Here is a 26,292-nt window from a genome sequence, read left to right on the forward strand (position 1 = left end):
TGTGTGCACTGATTTTACTGAACAGTGAAAAAAGATGATAATTCAGATGAAATGAAGCGCATAATGTTAATCAAATTGCAAAGTACAATTAACCAGCTATAATTGCTTTGATCATCATGCTGAAAATCTGATCAGGTGAAAGATATGCTGAGTAAAGTTTTATTGGATTGCTGGGCCAAAGGTCAACATTGGATCTATGAAAGGCATTGGCCAATCTGACCAGAGAGCCACGTTTACTCTAAAAACACGAATATGCACTGTGTTCTTTTCGGCTAACCAGTAAAAGCGAGTGTATGATGAACATCAGACGGAATCTCCGCCCTCATTAGTTAATCATTACAGTAGAGAATGAAAATATAAATTCTCAGAAGTTAGAATTTCTTCTCTCACTTGTCCTGTCACGATGTCCTTCTCTGGAAAATTTCAACTGGAAAACCAGGAGGGCTTTGTGCCTTTCATGAAAGCCATTGGTAGGTGCAAAATATTTCCAAATGTGCATGGTTCTCACTTGATCTATGTGACTGTTTTATTATTTTTTTTTACAAGATTTACAACATGTGAAAAATAGAAATAATCTTTTTATTTAAAAAAATAAGGATTCTAGATTTTGGGTTTAGACTGTGATGTAGGTGGACTGAATTACTGGTAAAAAAAAAAAAACTCTTCTTCCTAGGTCTTCCTGATGACCTCATCGAGAAAGGCAAAGACATCAAGAGTGTCTCTGAGATTGAACAGAATGGAGACAGCTTCAAAGTGACAATTACCACAGGGAGTAAAGTTATGGTTCATTCCTTCACTATAGGACAAGAGTGTGAAGTGGAGACAATGACTGGAGAAAAAGTCAAGGCAAGACCATCATATTTCTGCAGCTGTATTGCTATGCCTGCATTCAGTGCTTCGTGCTTCAATATTATTTCATGTTATTACATTGGTTTAAGCACTTTTGCTTATTCGTGATCCTGACATAATGCACTTAATAAGCATGGCTGTGTATTAAATAGTATCACCACTAAAGCTATTAAACGTCTTGTTATCTTCTAGGCCACAGTGATGAAAGAAGGCAACAAACTGAAAACAAATCTGAAGGGTATTGAATCAGTGACAGAGCTTGTGGATGACAACACAATTGTGCATGTGAGTACAAATTGGAGATCCTCCTTCATTTAATACTGAAAAATAGATTAAAAATGAGATATTTTCAACAGACTGAAATTTTATATTTTGCATTATTTTGCCATTCATTCCATCATCAAAGTTTATTATTTAAATGTCTATTTATATTTCTATGGTGTACGTTATTAGCCAAAAAGTCATCTGATCAAAGGATTGTGTTTTTCTTTCAGACCATGACTCTCGGCAGCATTGTCTTCAAGAGAACCAGCAAACGTGTGTCATGATAAACTCTGTTCTTTTGAAACATAATTAAGAGTATCATTTTCCCAGTTTCTTTCACTTAATAATTGTAATGTATGACACTAAATTAACCACTGGAGCATTTAACTGAATTTGGTTTCTTTAAAGAAAAAAACAGTTTAAAAATAAAACTTTTAACTGATGATGAGTCTTTATTTACAAAATACACAGTTCAAAATGTGTAGGCTATTGAATCAAAAAGAAAGAACATGGCCTGTAAAATAATGTAAGACCTATGCTTTGGATTATATTATTTAGAAAAAGCCAGAAAAGTTCTGCAAGTGGTTTTAAATAGTTTTAAATATCAGCTATACTGGTTTAAGTATGTTAAGTTACAGTGATGAAATCCCTACTGAGTGATAGTGAGGATGGTAATGTATAGGCCGTGTGATCACTTCTTGCGGAAAAGACTCTTGATGCCCTCCTCAATTGGTTCTGCCATCATCTGCATGGGTTGATTTGTAAGCGCTGCCTCACGCATGGAGTGGTAAACATATTCATTCTGTTTAAACATGCGCAGCTCCATTTCTGTCTGCAGGCGCATGGCCTAAAAAAACAAACAAACATGGGATTTAGCTAAACCAATCTTATTATTAAAATTTAGCAAATGTACACATTTTTCAGTTTGATGGGTTTTGCACATGTGGCATGTTGCCCATTTTGTTAATCAAAAATTTCCTGGGTAAACATTCAAACTATAAAAATATGCTGGGTAAACTTTCAAACCTATAAAACTATGGTATACTAATAATTAATATGAGAAAACACACAATTTGACTTTTAATACTATTCTTAATGTTTAAGTAAAAACTAGACTTTTTTGAGTGCTTTTTTTGCAATCCATCAAATATATGCTGTTATTTTGAAAATTAAATCTACTACTGCTGCAATATTAAATGTAACTTAATAATCTACATTAACTGTAAAACTAAAACAAGAATTAATGATTAAGCATTTAAATAAATACTGATTATTTTAAACAAGTTTGGTTCAAATGGATTTATGGATAATCTTTGATTATTCCAGATTAGAACATAGTATATGGTAGACTAAATAATAGAACACAGATATTAAAAGGTATTGTGTTTAATATGGAATTTATATTTACCTCTAAGTCCTTAACAATGGGATGTGTAGGTCCATGAGTCACCAGGAGAATAGCATATGCTTTGCAAATCATGCCATGTCCTACTTCTATATCCCCAGCCTGCCAGTGTGTCACTCCTGCTCTCATTGTAGCCATGCCTAGTTGGGCATTGTTTGGATTGTATAGTTTCCTAATTTGGGGTCACAAGAAAGAAACATTAACAAAAATCTGATAATAAAAGTGCACATATAATATGTTTATTATGGACTCCTATTTGACTCCCACAAGTCTATACATACATGTATCCTTCCACCATCTTGCGTGCATAGACAGCTGCCTCATCAAAGAACTTCAAGTAGGAAAGGACCTCACTGAGTGTACTCCACATCTTAAGCTGGTAGATGTGAGTATCAGCCAGGACATTTTCCTGTTTTCCCACACACTCTCGGCAGATCTTTACCACCTAACAAGAGCAGACCAGAAAAACAACATAAAAATTATGCTCATAGCTAAATTGATTGCATACTAATAAAAATAGTCCCTTATAGAGTCATTTATTTTTTATATGAAGTTCATGAAATATTGAAACATGTTGAGGTGAAGCTGCACAGAATTCAACTATACTATATATAAATTTTTATGAGAGCCTATAATAGCAAACAAACTTTTGTGCAAATATGCAATACGTATGTCTGTTGTCTAAATCTGACTTACCTCATTGTAGTTTGCATCCATACGGGCCTTATCCATCTTCTGCAGCATCTCCAGACTATATTTTGTTATTTCCTTCACCTTCTCATCTGGTACCTTTGATTAAATTAAATGTTGATTGTACCAAATCAGTAAAAATGGGACATGTTTTGATACTTGAATAAAGACCCTATAATGTTTCTGTGATATTTTATTCATATTAAGCTATAAACTGTTGACCCCTTTCAGATACTTAAGAAATTGCTTTTTTTGCTAAATGTATGTTCATTCAAACTTATGTTATCTTATGTTCATATAGTTATCATATATGTAGTGTTATGTACACAACATATTTATAATACACACATATAAATAGAATAGGGAATAGGGAAAAACAGAATAGGGAAACATTGGAAAAAAATATTATTTTGGTCAAAGCCATAGCCAACGATTCAATGAAATATTCTTCCTGTTCCTCTCCCATTTTTTCCACAATACATTGTACAGAATTGGTTCTGTATATTGAGGATATGTTTTCTATGTTTGCCTTAGCCAATGTAGCAGGAATGTGTTAGATTTAATTTCAGATTCGGCCTATAAATATGTTGTCTACACCAAAATATAAAATTTGAGAAAAATATAAATAATTTGATTTGACATAACTGTGGGCCAAAACTTTATTTCCCGAAATATGCAATCCATGACTCTTTGACATGACTGACTTTTGCTAAACTTTATAGTTTAAGGGTCTAAACATGGTCCCTTTTTTTTGTTTGTTTTTCAAAGTAGTAAAAAAAAAAGCCATAACTAGACCGATTTAGCATAACATCCCTGGCCCTGGCAACCATGGTCTTCTAGCACAATAAAGATAGAGAGACTAAATATAGCACAAATGTGCCTGGATGTCAGGCCCATAGGTCTACAGATATCTACTGATAATAATAAGTCTATTTTCTTATCTTTCACTTAGTCTAAGGGGTCAATATGCATTTGTCCAGCTGCATTCTTGGAAGAAAGGTATCCCTAACCATTCACTTATGCGTGTGATTTAGATCAAAAAATTGACTTGTAAATAATACAAATAGCCATGAAGTCAAAATCATTGAGCAGATCCTGGACTTTCTTATACAAAAATAAAGATAGAACTGATTTAATAAATTTATGAATCACATTTATGAAAAATGTAAAAACCCACCTTTTCTCCATCCACGACTGCACCACCCATCTTCAGGTCATCTTTTGTTTTGTTGGTGCAGTGGTCACATGTGCAGTCAAAAAAGTATTGCTGCTTAAGCATGCGCTTGCGGTCCTCAGACAGATTCAGGTAGTCCACATAGGCCACGGTCAATTCGTCTCCCACACTGATCTTACCCAGGGCACGTAGCTCAATTCTGAGATAATAAACAAGTGAGGTCCGGTGAGATCCAAAAGCTATTTATGCAATAGTGCACATCTTAGTGCAGCTTTTATCCCTGTATTTATCCATTCTCTAGTCATTACAGATGAAAATGTTAAATCTCTCACAGTTCAGCATCAGTCACCAATGCACACAGCTTACCTCATATACCAGGGGTTCTCAAACATTTTGCAGACATGGACCCTTTCAACTGCAAAAAGGGTCCACTGATACCTTCAGTACAGATCTAATTCATGCATATTATCTGGACATTTAAATATATTTGGCTTATTGTTTAAATATGTAAAATAATATTTCAATATTTATTGAATTGACTACTTTTTAAATCAGAAAAACTAATATTCTAATATTCCTATGACTAAGCACACATTGATTTAATTTATTCTGATTAATTTATTTTATTCTACAGACTAATGATTAATAACTCAATCAAATATCATGTAAACCTTGATAATCACTTTTTTGTTGTGTTTTTTGTTTTTGCTTAATGGACCCTTGAAGGTTCCTAGACTCCATTTTGAGAACCATGGCCATATGCAAAATGTTATTCAATAAAGTTCCCAAGATATTTTCAACAACAAAATATAAAATCGCAAAACAGCAGAGATGTGAGTTCTGCATGTCAGTAACATTTGTATATTGGTCATATACAATGTGTGACTTTGATATGAAAGTAGTAGTAAGTTGACATGAAGAGTAGACTTCTACTCTGTGAAAGAGGTACTAAAACATTTAGAAAAGCAGAAAGAATGCTACAGAAACAATAGCAACAAAGGATGAAGACAGAAGACAGGAAATAATTATGTTTGTTTTGCAAAAATCTGGAATTAAGTAAGGGTTAAGAGCATGATGGAAACAGATGACAACAAGAAATCGGACCAACCACCCAACAGCATTAGCCAACTTGATTATAACAACAACAAAAGCATGGTTTTGTAAGATGGTTAATGCTAAATCAACTGAAAATGTAAACCAGAAATTAAGTTTGTGTTAAAGTGTACTTTCAAAAATCTTGTTAGATGTTAAGCTAATACTGATAAGAAGATATTACGTGTTTTATGCAGTTATAGAGTTGTTGGTCATATGAAGATTTGCATTTGGGTAGCTGATCATCAAAAAGTGTGATTAAGGACGTGATAGTGAACAAAAAGATAACAAGAAATGAAGCGCTTGGCTGACAAATTGTGGCCAAGCAGACCCACCTCTTCTGGGTATGATACATAGTATTGATGGCAGAGTGACTGAAAGACAAATTAAGAAGCAAATTGCAGAACCGAGCTATTTCAAAATGCCTATTCAGAAACTCTTCATTCACTCAGCCATTACACTCAGTAACCTAAAGCTCAAATAAACTGCAAAAGAAGAAATGTATCATTGAATTTTAGTTATAATACAAGTCATTATTTTAGTTCTTGTAATGCTAAATACTATATAGAATAGAATAGAATAGAATAGAATAGAATAGAATAGAATAGAATAGAATAGAATAGAATACCAAAGCTTTAATGTAAAAGAATATTATCACAGTTAGCAGATGTGATATTGGCTACATGTTACATGACTTCAGATGAAGTCTGTGAAACAATCTGCATACCCCATGTTGACAGCCACTACATCACATGAGCTATTTTTCTATTCTTAAACCTACAGTAATTTGTTTCACTTTTGTTCTAAATCCCCTTCCCCTCACTTTTACTTCACTTTCTTACTTCCTTTAACCATCCAGCACCTTATCCATTATCCACTTCTACTTGCTTGTGTGTATGCTGTCTTTCACACCTACAACTAACAATTTTGATGCGTATTTTATAAGATAGTGAGTACTGATGGCACTTACTTGCCATTGTTGAGGATGACAGTGCAGTTTGGCCAGCAGTCATGGTTGACTAGACAGAGGTTGGGAAAGAGACCAACACCCACTGCCTGCAGGCCCTTATGATCACTTATCATGAAGCCATTGCAGTTGATCTAGTGTAAAACATGGTAAGTTTGGGGAAAGTGTTATTCACGGTGCTAAATTCGTGGAATTGCAATTAAAAAGAAAATGGAGTTTTGAAACCAAGTATCCAGACGTATACATACCACTCCAAAGATGTGTGAGATGTTGTCAACCGTGTGTTGCTTGCTTGTTTTGGGCCAGTAATCCAAGAAGTTGTGAATATCTACTTTGAGCTCTTTCAGGTCAATCTCAGGAATGTCTGAGATATGGTCTTCCAGGTCATTCAGCTTAGTGAGCTGAAGGTCTGACATCACATCTCCATGTTTATCAAGACGCCACATAATACGAGCAGCAAGACTATCAAAAACAACAACAAATGCCTTTAGATATTGCAATTTTTTTCCTTTCTATTTATAGTAAACATGAGCACTATGAAGAATGTAAATTTAATACTAAAACTGTTTCCCGCACTAAATAGTGAGTTAATTACGCAAGTGTGTATACTACTGATTTTAAATAGTTTTTTACACCCTCCAAATCCCCAGACACTCACCGGATATTTTCATTGGGCACTTTGCCATAGCTCTTAATGGCAGAACACTCCTGTTTGTGCTCTTCCCAGGCTGCACGCTGACATGTGCGATCACAGTACTGTGCAAACCGACACTGGCCACAACGCTGCAGCTTTTGCTGCCGACGGAAACAGCAGTGACACACATGAGCTGAAAAACTGGAGGACAGAATGGACAGAGAAAGAATATAAGTGTGGCAGAAAGAATAAACATGTTTTTTAAGTAATAAAACAGCAACAACATGAAGAACATAAAATGAACAGTTAATTATAATTTTAACCAGGTTGAGAGTGATAGTAGGATATTCCAATTTTTGGTAAATAATCAATTCACAGATTGAGATGGACTCACTCCATTATTTACATTATTCATTTAAACCTTAGTAACTTTTCCCTGGTCAGGCTGACACTGGCTCCAGAGTTCATTCAAAGCACATTGGGAGGCAGGCAGGAATACAGACTGAATGCTGAATGTATTCACACATTTATTCAAATGTAAAGGCAATTCATAACAGCCAATAAATACTGTCATGTTTCTGAGCAGTAACCAAATAACAACCTAAAAATTATTGAACCAGGAGTGGAACCAATACCATTTGCTTCATCACTGTGCTTCCATCAACAACCCCCTCAACATAATCGATTTCTTTCTTATTAAATTCAGTGTAGTTACGGAAGAATTCATATTCTTTAGTAAAGATGAAATACATTACCCATTTAAAATAGAAACCTTTTGCCATAAAATTAACCTTGCAGTAAGGTGCTGATTGTGTGTTGTATAATTATTAATTATTTAATCTTGGTTCCATATTTATTTATTATTTAGTACAAGAATATTTGTTCAGGGAGGTAATGTGAATTAAATATTATTACTAACCCTACCCCTTCTATAGGTGTACCATATAGTTTAAAAGAACAATCTTAAAATAGTGTGATGTACTGTAGGAAAGAACAGATGACATCATACTATAGCCAATCATCACTTGTTTGGTCCTGTCCTTAAATCAAGGCCTGGTTTGTGTGGTGGTGCTGCTACAGCTGTGATGAATTGAGTGAAACTATATGCTGAACCAACTCCGTTTCACTCAGGATATGAGACTTTTCCCTTCAATATAGAATGTAAAACTACTTACCTATCAAAAACTACAGACGCATAGCAAGGTTCTGCAAAGAGTACATCCCCAGCCCATACTTCTTTTGTGGCCCTTAAACCACGTCCCTTTCCTGGTGAGTCAAACACTTCCACGGTCTCCATGCTTTTACAGTAGTTGTGTAGTCTCTATAGATCTTGGCTTTCTGTTACACTGGCAGAGTGTCCTGTAGGTCATCAGCTTAACAGCTGAACATTCCACTAGCATCTTCTAAAATAGCCTGCACCCTCAAGTCATACCATCTTGTGGTCTGAAGTGGGGGGAGCATTTTTTTATGGTCACACCTCATGAGGGAATTCTAATGTCAGCAAGACCATACATTTATTGATAAACTTGACAGGCAACATCTCCTTAGTCTCTCCTGTTTTTGTTTGGGCCTATAATGTTAAATAACTTCCAAATATCATAGTAAAATGGAACATCTCTATACATGTAAATAGCCATTCAGTATCCTGGGGGCTATTTTAGTCCCCCAGTTGGACCTGTCAGTCATAGATTGGGTGTAGAGACGAAAGACAGCTGCTCCCACCTAGGCACACATTTGGCTTCATGTGATTGGTGTTTACTTCCAGCACTTTCCTGAGACCTCTTTCTTCTTTCCTGACACTTCTTGACATCCCACCAACCTTGAGGAGCAAATGTCCTGTGTTGCTGTTTGTCTTTGTTTCTTTTTCATTATTGTTCATATTTATTCCTACTTCCTCAACTGAAATGGGTGTTACTTTAATGTGTACGTTTTAAATCATATAATTTATTACTAGTATAATTTTTAGCAGTTTTAATACTGCACATCCTAACATAACATTTTAAAGGTTAAAGATTTTAGCAAAGGAAAAAAAAGGAAATTTTGCCAATACTATAAAAATGTTTAGCCATTGAAAAGCTACAAAATATTGAAAAAGAACAAACTGACAGGGAGATCTTTAAAAGAACCAACAGTGTGGTTCATAATTATTAATGAATGGAAAAACTACAACATTTATACTCTGAATTGGCTGTTGTGGTAAAGCAGGGACCAACTTGACACATACTTCTCTAAGAAATGTAACAAATCTCTCTCTCTCTCTCTCTCTCTCTCTCTCTCTCTCTCTCTCTTTCACTTCTTCTAAAATATGACATTGTATTTATTCACTTTATTGCAGAGCTTATGTGCCTTCTCAAAAAAAGGTTTAACAAAATCTTCTTAACACAAAGAATTCTCCTACCTGGTCTCGCATCCTATGAATAAACATTTTTAAAACAAGAAATTAATTGTTTTTATTTGAGAGAGGAAATAATTGTTTATATGGTTTACAGAAGAGGTCTAAGTCGTGATGCCATTTAACAACTACCCCCGCTCTATAGAGGTGCTACTTTAGTCTAATTTAAAACCTGCTGTGAGTTTCATCAAATGCTTTATTGCTATGTTGTAGGCAAGATGATGGTGATTGAAGTAATATATATATACATTTACACACATCACTCACAAGAAAAAAACATTTGTAATGTAAAAAGACATGTCCTAATAACAATTTTTGACAAAACACACAAACCATAATGAAGCTCTTCTACTGAAGCTATTTAGATTAGTACAGACCACCACAATTATTGGTTATTAAAACATTTCTTTAGTTAAAAAAAATCACAGAAATGCTTTACGCTCATGGTTATAAATCAATTTCAAACTCAACACTGATAAAAAAAAATTTTATTTTGCTAAATATAACTGTGGTGCAATTCAAATAACTTAAAAGGTTAAACAATTCTTCATTGCCTTCGATGCATTTACAAAAGTGCTAATATTAATGGGGGGCACTGCATATTGTGTCTTAATATAGAAAAAGTACTCTTTTTTTTTACTTTTCGATTTTGCTAGTACTGTAGGTACTGTTCTCCCATCTTTGGCTCAACTCCACAGCACACCCTACTGCTTAGTGTCACATGACACTGAACACTGTGGTCAGAGGTTTATAGTTGTGTGTCTATACACTCACACGTGTTTAGTAAATAAGTAAGTTAAGTTGCTCCACCTCCTGTCTTTTGCTCAATGCCACGGTTTCTAAACCATACAACATCGCCGGTCTCACTACAGCCATATAAAAATATAATTTCCCTTTCACTCTTGTAGATACGCTTCTATCACAAATCACTTCTGCCACTCTTCTCCACCCACTCCACCCTGCCTGCACTCTTTTCTTCACTTCTCTAACACACTCTCCATTACTTTTGACCCCAGGTACTTAAACTCATCCACCTTCTCCACCTCTTCTCCCTGCAACCACACCCCTCCACTGCTCTCCTTCTCATTCACACACATGTACTCTGTTTTACTCCTACTGACATTTATTCCCCTTCTCTCCAGCACATACCTCCACCTCTCCAGGCTCTTCTCAACCTGCTCCCTACTCTCACCACAAATCACAATATCATCTGCAAAACTTCATAATTCAATTAAATTCAATTCATTTTTATTTCTATTTTATTTTCTTTCTTTTAACAATAAACATTGTCTCAAAGCAGCTTTACACCGATAATGTGGTGATAAAAAATAAATAAGATGTTCTTTATAAGTGTAAGTTTGTCCCTGATGAGCGACAGTGGCAAGAAAAAACTCCCCAGATGGCATAAGGAAGAAACATTAAGAGGAACCAGACTCAAAAGGGAACTCATTCTAATCTGGGTTGAACCAAATTTCCATTTATTACAGATAAACAATGTTGAGCTGTGCAGTGATGGTGATCAGATGCAAGCTGTAGTCCAAAGTCAGTGTAGCAGACTGTTGACATTAACTACAGTCCAAATCCATCCTCAAAGCTCCTGTTCTTACTCCGTAATTTCATGGATCCCCATCCATTATGTGAAACCATCCCCAGCTGCACAGAGTCGCCTCTAATCGAAGAGAACACTATACAGAGGCAGAAAATTACGAAGTGGGAAGATCCGAGGAGAGTGGCAGGATCAGTGGTGACTGGAACGTCAGGAGCATGTTTTACTCGACCGAGAGGGGTTGGGGGTTGGGGAGGTGTGAGAGGAAGAGAAGAATATGGATTACTATGTGTCCCTCCAGATCTGCTTCTATACCTAAAAACAATCTACTGGTAAATGACTTTAATAGGTTTTCAGTATTGACTTGAACATTGAGACTGTGTCTGAGTCCGGAACACTGATTGGAAGGCTGTTCCATAACTGTGGGGCTTTATAAGAGAAAGATCTGCCCCCTGCTGTAGTCTTTATTATTTGAGGTCCCAACGAATAGCCTGCACCTTTTGATCTAAGTAGGCGTGGAGGATCATATTGGTACAGAAGTTCACTCGGATACTGTGACGCAAGTCATTTAAGTGCTTTATACGTCAGTAGTAGTATTTTATAATCAATGCGAGATTTGATAGGGAGCCAGTGTAGACTGATTAAAACAGGGGTGGTTTGGTCATATTTTCTAGATCTAGTGAGGACTTTTGCTGCTGCATTCTGAACTAACTGAAGCTTATTTATGCACTTACTCAAACACCCAGACAGTAAAGCATTACAGTAGTCTAATCTAGATGTAACAAAAGCATGAACCAGTTTTAGCAATATTTCTAAGGTAAAAGAAGATGATCCTGGTAATATTATTCACGTGAGCTTCAAAGGAAAGACTAGGGACAATAATCACACCAAGGTTTTTGACTGCTGTACACACTGAGACAGAAACACCATCCAGAGATGCTACGTAATCAGAAAGTACTTCCGTCTTATTATATCATCATATCATAGTCCGTGAAGACTCTTGTCTGACTTCGTCCTGTCCATCACCACTGCAAACAGGAGAGGGCTTAGAGCCAATCTTTTGATGCAGTCCAACCTCCATAAACCAGTTCGTTCCTACTGCACACTTCACTGCTGTCACACTGTCCTGATACATGTCCTGCACCACCCTCACATACTTCTCTGACACACCTGACTTCCTCATACAATACCACAACTCTTCTCTCGGCACCCTGTCATACTGTTTCTCTGAATCCACAAACACTTCAAAGATTGATGTTTTTTAGGCAAAATAAAAATTAATTAATAAAAAAGTAATAATAGCTAGTTTCACACCAATACATGCCACTATAATTTTTTTTTTTAGCAGTCAAAAATAAAAGCACATATAAAAGCAAATTTCACATTTTTTCTTTTGCCTAAGAAATTTTTTGCTGGATACCGTATTTTTTCCGAGTAAATGTTGATATATTATCTAACCCAGCCATTAGGGTTGCACAAGCCAGTGCACTCTTAGTGCCAGTCCCAAGCCCGGATAAATGGGGAGGGTTATTTAAGGAACGACATCCAGCGTAAAACATGTGCCAAATCAAATATGCGGATTACGGACCAGAATTTTATACCGGATTGGTCGAGGCAAGGTTACCAACAACCGCCACAGGTATCGTTAGCCAACAGAGTACCGGTGGAAATTGGGATACTGTTGGCCGAAGGAGGAGAAGGAGAGAAGAGGCAGCATGGAGATGTGTAGGAGAGTGGAGGTTAGAGTTGGTACTTTAAATGTGGGTACTATGACTGGTAAAGGGAGAGAGATAGCTGATATGATGGAGAGGAGAGGTGTGAAAACTATCAATTATTACTTTTTTTTACAATTAATTATTTTATTCGACTTGTTTACTCTTTTGCCTAAAACAACAAGTTTGCAAAGAAGAGACCTTTGTTTAAATAAAAAAAAATGAAAGATTAAAAGTTATTTTCTTTGAAATGCAAATAGTAAAGTAAGTATATTTCAATATACTTATATACCAATATATATTTAATTCTTAGGTTAAGTATAGTAAGTACATTGTAAGTACATGTATTTCTTTCCTTGCCTCTTGGAAAAGCGCATTAGCACTCACAAGTCATGTTATGTGTTTCATGTACTTGATGTAGCATTTGAGCATATTGAAATGATTATTATTATTTTAGCCATGCAATTTAGCTATGAAGCTAAATATGGAATAGTAATTAAACCTGACTTAAGAAATTAGCCAATTAACCTAAATAGAGCTGGTTCTCAATTTAAGTGTTAGTATTGTGGCCGATTTACAGTTAAGCCTTCTCAATCAGTATAGACGTCAGACAAATACTGTATTTCATATTTTTGTAAGGTCTTGGTTCCCACAGGCCACATTTGATATTTAAATATATTATTAACTCATATCATATCTGTATTTTGTAATAAATGCTGGCTTTCAAACTAAAATGTATCTTACTTATTAATAAAGGATGAGGCACTGGTTGCTGGAACTATTGACGAAAATCCATACCGATTTTCCAGCTATTGGCTATTTGTTTTTACATGTCAGACTGTGCGCTGCACTGAGAGAACTATATTATATTTTATATATAATTTATTAATTATATAATGATATTTGTTAATTAATATAATCATAGTTCTTTCATTTGATTTAACTTCATTAAATTTAACTAATAATTTGTTAGATTTACCCATACCAACCATATGCATAACCATAAGTATATCAATGATTTGATTTCAATAGCCATGAATATGAAAAAATAAAATTAAATTAATAGGCTATCTATCTCTTGAAATGTAATGCTCATTTGTCTGTACTGTGCATAACAAAAACAAACTAATCTAGCATTAGGAGGCATTATAAATACATTTAAAATCATAATAAAATCTCCACAATAATACTGGTAGTCATTCCGCCCCATGTAATGTTCTGTTAAAGACCGACCAGGAAAAATTATGTGGCCCTCACAGAAACAAGTTTGGGGACCCCTGCTGTATTCTGTATTATGATGCAGGCAACAAATAATTCCCTATAGCAGGTTATTTTACTGCCTCAATAGCACACCCTGGTGGCTAGATCTTATTTGTGTCACATGGCACTGTACGCCCTGAATTTGATGGAGCCCGTTTCCATGGTAACTGCTACGCGTTGATGTCACCAGTGAATTTGTGAATGGAGCCTGAGACCTGCTAAAAGACATTGTCTCTGTGCATGTATAGCTCCATAACAAATGTGTAGAAATGCACAAAAATAAGGGTTTTAAATATTATTAAAAAGGTGGACATCTTATAAAGATCTGAATAACACCATGTGGATAAATTCAGGAGTAGGTACTCATACATTATATGTCCCTTTTCTCTCTGAAAAAACTGTATTTATATGTTGCACCTGTTTACTCGTTTGGCAAAAAAATATTCGACTAGGCTTGATGATCTAGCGCTTCAGATCACGTTAGAGTTTTATTCCCGAGCTCTTTTTTAGGCCTCAGTGCAAAACGAGGTCTGTTTGAACTTCACCATCGACTTGTGAATATGTTGCGTTTCTATCATTCATCAGTGGCATTTCTTTCTACTCGGTTCAGTTCATTACAAGGAGATAAATCGCGTACTCGATCGAGCCTTAAGCAGAGCGCCAGCTGGATTGTAGCCACCTGGCTGCGGGTGATCTACTACTCACACGCGTGGTGCCTATCACGGCCTCCAAGGGGCGTGTCCAGCGTGCGACAGAGGGGCGGGGTCGAGGTGGGCGTGTGGCCCAGCTGATACACGCATCCGCCGCTTCCATCATCTGATTCAAAGCGATAATCAGGAGCTCGATTTCGTTTTCATCACCGCGAGTCTTCGGTGATTATGAATCTCTTCCGCTCATCCGCGGTGCTCTGAACAGTAAGTACAGCGGCTTACGAGTATCCATCGCTTCAGCCCGAGCTGGTGAACCTCAAACACGGGGATTCGTAGCTACGTACTTACGTGTCACGCATAGCCTATTGCTCTCTCCTCGCGCATCCTGATTGTAACGTCCAGGACGGCGTCGCATGTCGACGAACCGTTACGGGTTGTAGTCGCTATTGTTACCGAGACACACGGGCAAGAAGAAGCGGAGTCTTTGGTGTGCCTGAGACTGGTCTGAGTAGGAGAGAACCAGGCTAAGGAGCGCGGGAATGGCACTGAAATGCACCGAGGAGAAAGAGCGAACGATGCGCCCTTTCTCTCCCGTATAAATCCTACGGAGAACGGATCCCGACACGCATTATGTAATGCACATGCAAGCGGCGAAGAGAATAAAGAAACCGAGAGTGTAGAGGGCCAGGTTATCACTCGAGATGCTCCTGTAAGTGTTTCGAGCTCAGCATTGTGAGCACCGCTGTGTCTGTGTGTAAGTGTTATCACTCTATCACTAAATCGGCCATGGAGGCCTCATTGGTGGAGGGTGAATAGAAAACCCGTGTGTACGGCGCGCTTCAGAAGGTCTGTGTGGATAGTGTGAGGAAGCACATCTGAAAGAGATGCAGATATTAAAAGCTATATGTAGGACAGCTTTTCTGTTCTAGGAGAGATTTGGTGTCTCAGGAGATGGTGGTGTTGATAGATAACTCCTGGGAGTTAACAACAGCTATGAGTTAAGTATTCTTTAGGGCTCTGTGTAAACACGTCTCCCATTGTCTGTGGGTATAGGATGCTACAGTTACTAAAGGCAATTATTGAAACTCCATACCAGTCAAACACGCAAACTTGACGTGAAGTCGAGACAGTCACAGGTTATCAGTGTTAGACTGACTTCTGCAAAGTGGAACGAAAGTTTCAAGGCCTTAATAACGTTCACAAAACTGATGCTCTGTACAGCCATGAAGGTACAGTGTTCGAGCTGTTTAGCAATTCTGAAAACAGGACTTAGAGATATGTTTCATATTGTGGTGGTAAAGAGTCTGTAGTATGCATACTGATGTGTGTGTGTGTGTGTGTGTGTGTGTGTGTGTGTGTGCGCTTAGAAGCTTAGGGGTAAGGTGAGAGGTGATGTGAGGTTTCAGGAGGGTACAGGGGTATGCCTATTACAGTCATGTCTACCATACCTTCATCAATGAGATAATGTACATACAATATATGCACATCTGTCATATCTACTAGGGAATTGTTATTTATTAACCCTGCAGGGAGCTAAATCTATTATCCTCTCGCTCTCTTTCTCTTTCTCTCTCCAGTGTATGTGCCTACTAGCTGATGGAACATCATTTGGTATAATGGCCCGTGTAAGGGGTTGTGGTGCTGAGTGAGAAGTAGACCTTGACCACCATGGGCAGTGTTGGCAGTGGGGTGGCTGGCGAGCAAGAATTCGCCATGAAAAGCGTCGGCACACGTACCACCCTCCCTCGTGGGCCACCCCTATCACGGAGAGGCCCATCAGATCGCATCTTCAGCACTGAGCGACTCAACCCTCCACCTACCATGTCTGAATGCACAGGCTCCAGCGATGAAAGGGGAGGTAGCAGCACAACCACAGACCGGCCCCAGCTTGCTGGCTGTGAATCCACCACTGCCTCCTCCAATCTGGAGAGGGTACCATCTATCTGCGAACGCTTTGAAAGCAACGTTGCCGGCCGCAGGGTGGCACCTCGGCTGCTAGGGGACATGAGCATAGATGCTCGCAGGAATGTGGTTATACACACTGGAGAGAAGAGTGGTGAAAGTATGGTTGCTGTGAAAATCAGAGAGGGAAATGCTGCAAAGGCAAATGGCCGAACACCACCCAAGATTCTCCCCATGTCGGGAAAATCAGAACAGGTGAGCTGATTGATGTCCTTTTCAAAACAAATAGTCCATTATAATTATGGAAATGGCTTTGGTTGTTATCGCTGTTTACAGATGAGAAAACACAAGGTTATACAGGCTTAGTGACCTATGACATTTGACCACAGTGCACTATTGTAAACCTTGGAAAACCAAAATAGATTGATAGCCATATTATATTATTTACACATAAGAGGCAGAAAAAAAAATGCTTTTTTTTGTTGCTGTGAATTGCATTCAGGTGTTGTGTATGAATCTTTACCATCCTCTTTAGGCACACTCTCAGAACAATTCCGGATTGGTTCGGCCCTCTGCCTTCAAACCTGTAGTGCCAAAGAGCTTTCACTCCATGCAGAACCTAGTGGCACATGCTGGAGGTGGGGGTGGGGCTGGAGGTCAGTGTGCCAGTGGCACAGGAGGATCTGATGAGCCCCAGCCACTTAGTGAACGTGAAAGTCCAGAGAGAGAGCAGGGCAGAGAGGATGGAGGCCAGGGTGTCATGACTGACTCAGGAAGGAACTCCTTCACCAGCCTGCCAACATACACAGGCCCTGGTTCCAGCTATGCTCCAGCTCCGGCTCTTGGACCCTTCAGTGCCTCCACTAGTCATATCAACAGATTGGGCACGGACAAACTAGACAAGCCCAACTACCAGAACGGCTTAAGTGCTTCGGACAGTGGCCGTTCATCCTCGGGAAAGAGCTCTTCCTCCTATCATAGACTGTGTCACCTGGCTGATATGCCAGCTGCAATTCACCCCTCACCCTCTTCGGATGATATAATACAGGACTTAGAGGATCGGTTGTGGGAAAAAGAACAAGAGGTGAGTTAAAAGATCTTTTATTCGTAAAAAATTCCATGCTGAGATTTAACATGGCTCTTTTAAAACTAGAGAGAACCCACACATATCATATAATTACATTACATTAGAATAAACTTCACAGTAGGGTTATCATTTTTTCCTGCTATATTTATTTTTTTATATTTATTTGGTCAATTGAGTATACAAATATACTGAGTATACAAATACATAAAAACAAGTATAAAGGCTCATGTGAATATGTGAATGTATTGTTTTTGGTGCTGTGTGCTGACAGGAATATGAGCAAGCATTTTAGGTTGAAAGAGCATTTCAGTGTAGAAACGTCACAATCTGTCTATTGTCTATAATGAATTTAGGTATTGGTATAAAAGGGGTACCACTTAGGATTGGTGGGAGCTTCGACTCTACTGCTGGAGTGAGATAGACACAGTGTGAACAGGTTGTCTCAGGCATATTATTTGGCTGCAAAATTGTAATAAGTTGTTTTGAACCATAAGCACTCTCATAATCACCTCTGAGTCATTTTTTGGTAACTGCTAGAAGTACATGCCCAACAAATATATTTCAGAAAATATATCCAAATCCAATTATACTTGACTTGTATAGCCAGGTCCTGTGAGTAAGCTCAGTCATTAACCTAGTCATCACATATCACTAATCACAATTTATTCCTATATAACTGTAATAATTACATGATCCTGCTAAAGGAATATTGTTTGATAACTCATCCACTTGATTTCCATGTAGGTTCTTCACATGCGCCGCAACATGGACCAGAGTGAAGCAGCCATCATGCAAGTGTTTGACGAGAAACAGCGGGTGTGGGAGCGAGAGATGGAGGAGCTGAGGCAGAACTATGCTGGAAGGTTGCAGCAGGTGACCCGACGGGCACAACGGTCCCAACAGGCACTGCAGGCCCAGATCAGCCGACTACAGCAGGACAAGAACCGGCTTCAGGAGGAGATTAGTGCCCTGTTGGCTCAGCGTGAAGAGCTGGAGAGAAAGTGCCTGGACTACCGCAAGGAGCAGGCTGAAATCTTGCCCCGCCTGGAGGAAACCAAGTGGGAGGTAAGCAGTAATAGTTTTGACAAGACAGATAGGCAGTGGTATTATTTCCTGTACCAGTATGGGCATAGACAAATATAGACGCATTATGCAAATGTATGTTTATTATAATTGGAACAAGCGTGAAGACAAAATATTCTGGTAAATGTTAAGTAAGTAATTATGGTTTTATATTACGCAAATTATCAGGACACCAAACTTTGTCCAGATGATGTTTCAGACAGACGGACAGTTTTAATTGCCAGAAGTGTGAATCATGGAGGATGTTTGGGGCTTGATTTATTTGAGTTTTTTCATATCTGAGTAAAGAAAGGATGTTGTGTGTGTGTGTGTGTGTGTGTGTGTATATATATATAAACACATACACACACACACACACACACACACACACAGTGGTGAAAAAGTGTTTGCCCCCTTCCTGATTCCACACTTTAATGTTTAAAGTGTGGATAGTTTAAGGAATGTTTAAGAATAATTTAAATATTAGTAAAAGATAACACAAGCAATAAACTGTGGTTTATCACACCTGAGTTAAATTTCTCTAGCTACACCCAGGCCTGATTACTGCCACACGTGTTCATAATCAAGAAATCTCTTAAATAGGACCTGCCTGAAAAAGTGAAGTAGACCTAAAGATCATCAAAAGCTAGACATCATGCCGAGATCCAAAGAAATTCAGATACAAATGAGAAAGAAAGTAATTGAGATTACTTATATATATGGAAAAGGTTATAAAGCCATTTCTAAAGCTTTGGGACTCCAGTAAACCACACTGAGAGCCATTATTCACAAATGGCAAAAACATGCAATAGTGGAGACTCTTCCCAGGAGTGGCCGGCCGACCAAAATTACCCCAAGAGCACAGTGATGACTCATCCAAGAGGTCACATAAGACCCCACAACAACATCCAAAAAACTGCAGGCCCCACTTGCCTCAGTTAAGGTCAGTGTTCATGACTCCACCATAAGAAAGATACTGGCCAAAAATGGTCTGCATGGCAGAGATCCAAGACGAAAACCGCTGCTGAGCAAAAAAAAACATTAAGACTCGTCTTGATGTTCCCCAAGACATTTGGGTAAATACTTTGTGGACTGGCGAGACAAAAGTTTAACTTTTTGGAAAGTGTGTGTCCTATTACGTCTGGCTTAAAGTAACACCGCATTTCAGAAAAAGAACATCATACTAACAGTAAAATATGGTGGTGGTAGTGTGATGGTCTGGGGCTGTTTTGCTGCTTCAGGACCTGAAAGACTTGCTGTGATAAATGGAACCATGAATTCTGTTGCAGTTCATGCTCGAAAACCCTCCATTGTGGCTGAATTACAACAATTTTGCATAGATGGATGGACCAAAATTCTTTTTGGCACTTTGTTTGATTTCTTTAAAGAATTTATTTGCAAATTATGGTGCAAAATAAGTATTTGGTCACCTACAAAAAAGCAAGATTTCTGGCTGACACAGACCTGTAACAACTTCTTGTTACAGGCTCCTCTGTCCTCCACTTGTTACCTGTATTAAAGGCACCTGTTTAAACTCGTTATCAGTATAAAAAACACCTGTCCACAACCTCAAACAGTCAGACTCCAAACGCCATTATGGCCAAGACCAAAGACCTGTCAACGGACACCAGAAACAAAATTGTAGTCCTGCACCAGGCTGGAAAGACTGAATCTGCAACAGGTAAGCAGCTTGGTGTGAAGAAATCAACTGTGGGAGCATTGAAGATGAAACGTGGCTGGGTCTTTCAGCATGACAATGATCCCAAACACACCGCCCAGACAAACGAAGGAATGGCTTCGTAAGAAGCATTTCAAGGTCCTGGAGTGGCCTAGCCAGTCTCCAGATCTCGCCCTCTTCAAAAATCTTTGGAGGGAGTTAAAAATCCGTGTTGCCCAGCGACAGCCCCAAAACATCACTGCTCTAGAAGAGATCTGCATGGAGGAATGGGCCAAACTACCAGCAACAGTGTGTAAAAACCTTGTGGAGACTTACAGAAAACGTTTGAGCTCTGTCATTGCCAACAAAGGGTATATAACAAAGTATTGAGATTAACTTTTGTTATTGACCAAATACTTATTTTCCACCATAATGTGCAAATAAATTCTTTAAAAATCAGACAATGTGATTTTCTGGATTTTTTTCATATCTGAAGTGTACCTATGATGAGAATGACAGGCCTCTCTCATCTTTTTAAGTGGGAGAACTTGCACAATTGGTGGATGACTAAATACTTTTTTGCCCCACTGTATATTATACTATAAGCTGCTACAATAATTTGATAATAGATAGCATACATTTATTTTTGACTTGTGTATAAAGGTAATTTTATAGTTAGTTTTGCCTAGTCTCTTAAAGGATGCCATTAATTCTGGTGCTAAATGTAGTTTGTACTTGGCAGTAAATGCTAAATGCCGCAAAAGTAACTATGTGCTGTTTTGTGTTGGTCAGGTTTGTCAAAAAGTGGGAGAGATATCTCTGTTGAAGCAACAGTTACGGGACAGTCAGCATGAAGTGACCCAGAGAGCAGGCGAGATGGTAGCACTAAGGGGTCAACTTAAAGAGCTCAATGCCCAGTTAAAGGAGAGAGAAGAGGCCATGCTCGGCTTGAAGGATTCCTATAGCAACAAGAGCCGTGAGCTGGAAAGATGTGATGGAGAACTGAAGAAGACGCTGACAGAGGTAGATGCATGCCTATAAACATACATTTCTGAAAAATTTGCTAATCATGTAATAGTTAAAACCAGAGATGCCCAAACTAGTGACCTTTGATCTTTGGCTAACCATGCCATATATGAGAAAAGGACAAAATGTGGAAAAATGTCATTGACACAGAAAATCATTTGTAATTTACCGAACATTTTTTATTTTAATTTCAAGCTGCAAAACAGTACCTTCTTCTGTAAACAGACTTTCAGTCTGATAAACTTGAACAAATGTAAACAGAGAAGCAAACTATCTGACTCGGTCAGATGTAGCCCAACTTAGAAAAACTTCTTAAACTCTTAAATTATTAGACATTAAACTCTGTTGTAATATAAATCGTTATTGTTTTTGGATTTTTATTTTAAGATATGCCCAATTGACCAAAACATTTGAAAACAAATTAACATTAGTTTATTACAGAGTAATGTTTCCAATGCATCTTTTTCTAAATATTTTTAAATCATAAATAAGGGAAATCGTGGCAAATTTAATTTTAATATAATGTTTGGTATTATGCAACATTTACTTTCAGCCAATTACCCACAATTTAGTTTGACTTTTGGCCATTCACTGGAAGAAATTTGGCCACCTCCGTTTTAAATAGTATTAACATACCAAAATTTTTTTAAGTTAACAATAAAGAATTATGAAATTAATAACTTTTTTCTAAATATATAAATAAAGTAAATCTTATAATACATCTATTGACACTTCAAATATCTGGACTACTGCCTTTGTGTAGCCTTATTAGGATACAGTAAAACCCCGTTGTACGAGCATAATTCGTTCTTGAAAATTGCTCGTAGGTCCATTTGCTCGTACGTTCGAACAAATTTCCCCCATAGGAATTAATGTAAAAGTGATTTTAATCCGTTCTGAGACCTCATTCGATCGCTTATTTCTGCACTTAAAAAGTATTTGTAGCCTATTTTAACAAACAAATACACCGCAAATTACCGTAATGTAAACATCATTTAACACTTACCCATGTGGTAGTGGTTGATTGCGAGTGTGAGACGCACAACACGCTCGTAACCTTCTAGGTTTCCATGGTAATTCTATTTAATTTCGTTTTCGCAGCACCATCACTGATTTTCTTGGGAGACATTTTTTAAGATTTTTTAAACACTAAAAAAGTTACGTTTTTGCTGCACTGAACAACGAGAGCGACCGATGTGATACATCATCAACTAAGCGACTGATGCTTCCCTTGGCTGAAAACGGGGAACCAGCAGTGTGGGTTTGCTTGTGAACTAGGGTAAATTTTTGCGAGCAAGGTTGCTCGTATCTCCGTTTGCTCGTACTATTAGTTGCTCGTACAACAGAGTTTTACTGTAATTGGTAAAGTTAAATGTGCCCTGTATGCAATGTTTAAAAAATGTTTGTCTTTGCACTTTTATACCCTGAAGACTCTCTCTTTTCCTATAGTAACCAGTTTGTACAAAAACTATAAGCACGTGTGTGGAGTAAAGAGCATTAAAATGCTAAGTCATAATAAATTAAGCCAAGAATATTTTCGTATCAATCAGGGTAACTAATAGTGCTTTAAAAATATAGATCAGTGTTTGATGGCTCTTAAGCAAAAAGATGTAGCTTTATATTCTGTTACTGTATTAGCATTTAATTTAGGTGCTTAGCATTGTAACCACACATACGTTGAAGACATATTAGTGAGAATTTTCCTTTATTACTATATAAATAGCGAAACTAAGAATTAATGGTTTTAACCATTCACTGTCAGTCTGTTTGTTTTGATTTTTTTTATACATCTGCATAGGTCTTATTCTCTCCTCTAGAGTTCAATGTCAAAAAGAACCAGAAGCTTTTCTACAGGTTCAACTCTGCAAGAACACACAACAATAATTATACAAACTCTCAATTAAGTGGCCATGACTGAGACAAGTCCATCTACAAATGACAATATTTAGAGACAAGTCAATAGAGAAACCATCTCGAGAAAAGACATGAGTCAAAGACCAGACTCAAGTCCTATAGGCCTATATACTGTCACACTTTAATAGCAACACCTGTAAACCTACTCAATCAAGAACATCTAATCAGCTAATAAGTGGCAACAGCACAATACATAAAAACATACAGTTACAGGTCAAGCGCTTCAGTTAATATTAACATAATAATCTTACAGTGGGGGAAAGCTGGGCTGCTTTGAGTATTTCATAAACTGCTGATCTCCTGGGAAGTTCAGACAACATTCTCTAGTGTTTACACAGAATAGTACAAATAAAAATGAATTAAATTGAATTATCAGCAAGGTGTTTTATCCTGCAACCCTCCACAAAGAATTATTATTATTATTATTATTATTTTTACACCTGTGTCTTCTGTGGAGACTGTTTGGTAGTGAAAAATACTAGTAAATCAGTTTCTTGTATACCTGAATCTGGTTCCATCAACCATAACAGGGTAAAAGGTTACTGATCTCGCATTAAACCCCATTTTAAAATTTAATGTCAATGTTAACTGAACCTGTATCTGCATTATTTTAGGCATTGCACTGTTTGGATAGCTGCACACTTTCATATTAAAGTGACTGACTGAATAACCATTGCCTTTAACAAAAAAGTCTTGAAGACTGCTTTTTCTTTTATAATAGAGTTGAAATGTATGAATAAGTAGGTCATTACCTATCATTACACTTGATTTAAAAAAATTAATTGTGTGATTATTTAGCTCCATAAAGCGACCACTTTTTCACTCATTACTTTTTTTTCCCCCCTTCAGGTATCCATTTTAAGGGACAAACTAGTGGTCTTTGAGGCGGAGGTCTTGGGGCTGAAACGAGCTCTGGGTGAACTGAGCTACACTGGTGAACGTGCAACAGGACTCACCAGCAGCCTGCCTTGGGGTGGTCTGCACTCACCACGCACCCCTGAAGTTTTGACACCTCTTTCACCACTCAGCCCAATGGTAGACGCCCTGTTGAGCCTGCAGAGTGATGAGGCAAAGGCACAGCGGCAAGAAGCTGGAGAGCTGCGGCAGCAGCTAGAGCGACTGCAGGGTGAGCTGCGGTTGGAACGGCAGCAGCGTGAGCTCCAAGCACTTGCTTTTGCCCAAGAGCGTCATACCTGGCGGGACGAGAAAGAGCGTGTACTCAAATACCAGGCACAGTTGCAGCTCAGCTATGTAGAGACGCTGCAAAGAAATCAAGCTTTAGAGGAGCGTGTTGGCCAGCTTGGAGCCAAGCTGTGCGGAACATCCAGTTCACCTCCGCCAGTAAGTGTACCCAACCCTGTACCGGTTACCGTTACACTTACCCCAGCCCCAGATGATTCCAAAACCCCTTCCCCTAACCAGCTGGCTCCGCCATGGGCCGGAACCTCTCGCCTGGAGAGGATTGAGTCCACTGAGATTTAGATCTGCCACCGTATGATGACATGTATTATGTTACATGTATTATTTAAAATGGTTTGTTTAAACAGCTGTCAAAAAGCCCAAGAAATTCAGTAAGGGGCTTGACATTGTACTTTAAAGGAACATAAAAGATGCAGTTATAAATCAATTTGCTGGAATGATGAAAGACTCAATGAGACAAAGAGACAAAAGCTTATGTTCTCTCTCTCTCACACACATGCACACACACATACATACTAAACACTTGCACTGACAGCTAACTATATAACTGAAGGTATTGAGGGGATCAGTGAATTAGAAAGGATGAATTTCGAATGAGGATTCGAAAAATATTGGAAGTCAAGTTACAGAATTTAGTGTTAAGGGTAAACTGAAAGGCATAGACAGACTTCAACAATGTTTCAGGGATACTGGGGAACCTGGTTCTCCATCACTGCACAAAGACTGCAGTGACTAAAAATTATTACAAAGGATCATCAAAGAGTGTTGGGAGAGTTCCCATTCATAAAATAATTACTTGAAGAAGAAAAAAAAAGGTTTTCCTTTTTTTTTTTTTAGTTTTGTTTGCTTTGAGAAATGAGTCACAAAAGTCCTAAAAAGAAAATTTTAAATTTGTTTTAGTATTCTATGTGACTTTATTTGTACAATGGGATTATGAGAGCATATAAGGTCAGTTGAACAGTAAGCAGATAGAGAAAACAGCACAGAATTATAATCGATGGTATGTAAAGCAGCATCCCACCAATGGTCAAAAACACATATTATTGCACTAAGTAGTCAACATGCACCACCTCTGCTATGCTATTCATTAAAACAGTGTGATCTGAACCTATACAAAAGCTGCAGGTGAAGAACATTGTCTTTTCTAAACAAACAAACAAAAAAAGATCAGAGTTGCTGCTATGCTTTATTGTGTATTCTTGGAAGACTACAAATTTGGTTGTTAATTGTTGTAATCTATTTATGTAAACATGTTCATACATCAAGGCACTCTGTGAATATTTTGAAAAGATAATAGTTATTATATATTCTACTTGTGAACAAATGAAGCAATTCAACATTGCTTCACTTTCTAAAAACATGAGGCACTTCAGCCTACCATTTCTTCTAGGACACAAGGCAACTGTATCCAAACCCAAGTTCCTTTTAATGTTGTTGGTGTTGTTGTACTTAATGTAATTATGGTATTGTTTAGAGCAAAATGATATGTTTTTTATACCCATTTTTATTGTTTGTATTTATGTTAGTGTGTAATGGCTTGATGAAAAGCATATCCAAACAAAAAACAAAAATAAAGACACAAAGTGACATTGAAATCACATATTATTGTTATGTTAATTTTATTTTTCTTAATAAGTCCAGTTTTCATATTCGACGCAAAAGGATTTTGAGGTAAAAAAAAACATGATTTTGTTGGTTTAACCACCATTGGCTAATGTTATAGAAAATTGCCTTCAATACAAAGATTTATAACAACCTTAACCCTGTCAAATTATGGACAAAACATAAAAATATTTCAGGCAGAAAGCA

The 26,292-nt window shown here is 37.7% G+C and overlaps 3 protein-coding genes across 5 annotated transcripts; 2 read left to right on the plus strand and 1 right to left on the minus strand.

The window, feature by feature from the left end:
• Window positions 1-310: 310 nt before the first annotated feature.
• LOC124399461 (fatty acid binding protein 1-B.1-like) lies at window positions 311-1,556 on the plus strand. Its single transcript, XM_046870363.1, has 4 exons — window positions 311-470; window positions 674-846; window positions 1,042-1,134; window positions 1,344-1,556. Exons 1-4 carry the CDS (start codon window positions 404-406, stop codon window positions 1,395-1,397), a joined length of 387 nt encoding a protein of 128 aa, XP_046726319.1. The 5' UTR covers window positions 311-403; the 3' UTR covers window positions 1,398-1,556.
• smyd1b (SET and MYND domain containing 1b) lies at window positions 1,543-8,466 on the minus strand. Of its 2 annotated transcripts, XM_046870361.1 has the most exons (10): window positions 8,251-8,466; window positions 7,100-7,276; window positions 6,690-6,903; window positions 6,445-6,575; window positions 5,810-5,848; window positions 4,386-4,581; window positions 3,215-3,307; window positions 2,800-2,963; window positions 2,522-2,690; window positions 1,543-1,960 (listed from the first exon to the last, which is right to left on the minus strand). In XM_046870361.1, the coding sequence occupies exons 1-10, from the start codon at window positions 8,370-8,372 to the stop codon at window positions 1,805-1,807; spliced, it is 1,461 nt and encodes a 486-aa protein (XP_046726317.1). In that variant the 5' UTR covers window positions 8,373-8,466; the 3' UTR covers window positions 1,543-1,804. The 2 variants fall into 2 exon arrangements, with proteins under 2 accessions (XP_046726317.1, XP_046726318.1); XM_046870362.1 differs by lacking the exon at window positions 5,810-5,848 and having other exon boundaries at window positions 8,251-8,465.
• Window positions 8,467-14,697: 6,231 nt separating this feature from the next.
• lzts3b (leucine zipper, putative tumor suppressor family member 3b) lies at window positions 14,698-26,072 on the plus strand. 2 transcript variants are annotated; one of them, XM_046870390.1, is made up of 6 exons: window positions 14,698-14,899; window positions 16,213-16,792; window positions 17,073-17,621; window positions 18,369-18,689; window positions 21,136-21,366; window positions 24,133-26,072. In XM_046870390.1, the coding sequence occupies exons 2-6, from the start codon at window positions 16,304-16,306 to the stop codon at window positions 24,763-24,765; spliced, it is 2,223 nt and encodes a 740-aa protein (XP_046726346.1). In that variant the 5' UTR covers window positions 14,698-14,899; window positions 16,213-16,303; the 3' UTR covers window positions 24,766-26,072. The 2 variants fall into 2 exon arrangements, with proteins under 2 accessions (XP_046726346.1, XP_046726347.1); XM_046870391.1 differs by lacking the exon at window positions 14,698-14,899 and adding an exon at window positions 14,918-15,344.
• The last annotated feature ends 220 nt before the right edge of the window (window positions 26,073-26,292 follow it).

The sequence above is a fragment of the Silurus meridionalis genome, chromosome 17 (assembly GCF_014805685.1).
Source record: "Silurus meridionalis isolate SWU-2019-XX chromosome 17, ASM1480568v1, whole genome shotgun sequence".
In the NCBI taxonomy this organism is placed as follows: Eukaryota; Metazoa; Chordata; class Actinopteri; order Siluriformes; family Siluridae; genus Silurus; species Silurus meridionalis.

Coding starts and splice junctions, on each gene's coding strand:
- LOC124399461 (XM_046870363.1), top strand. CDS start 404: ATGTCCTTCTCTGGAAAATTTCAACTGGAAAACCAGGAGGGCTTTGTG. Junction 847..1,041: donor TGACTGGAGAAAAAGTCAAG/GCAAGACCATCA, acceptor GTTATCTTCTAG/GCCACAGTGATGAAAGAAGG. Junction 1,135..1,343: donor ATGACAACACAATTGTGCAT/GTGAGTACAAAT, acceptor TTTTTCTTTCAG/ACCATGACTCTCGGCAGCAT.
- smyd1b (XM_046870361.1), bottom strand. CDS start 8,372: ATGGAGACCGTGGAAGTGTTTGACTCACCAGGAAAGGGACGTGGTTTA. Junction 7,277..8,250: donor GCGTCTGTAGTTTTTGATAG/GTAAGTAGTTTT, acceptor TCTGTCCTCCAG/TTTTTCAGCTCATGTGTGTC. Junction 5,849..6,444: donor GTCATCCTCAACAATGGCAA/GTAAGTGCCATC, acceptor TTTGTCTTTCAG/TCACTCTGCCATCAATACTA.
- lzts3b (XM_046870390.1), top strand. CDS start 16,304: ATGGGCAGTGTTGGCAGTGGGGTGGCTGGCGAGCAAGAATTCGCCATG. Junction 18,690..21,135: donor TGGAGGAAACCAAGTGGGAG/GTAAGCAGTAAT, acceptor TGTGTTGGTCAG/GTTTGTCAAAAAGTGGGAGA. Junction 21,367..24,132: donor TGAAGAAGACGCTGACAGAG/GTAGATGCATGC, acceptor TCCCCCCTTCAG/GTATCCATTTTAAGGGACAA.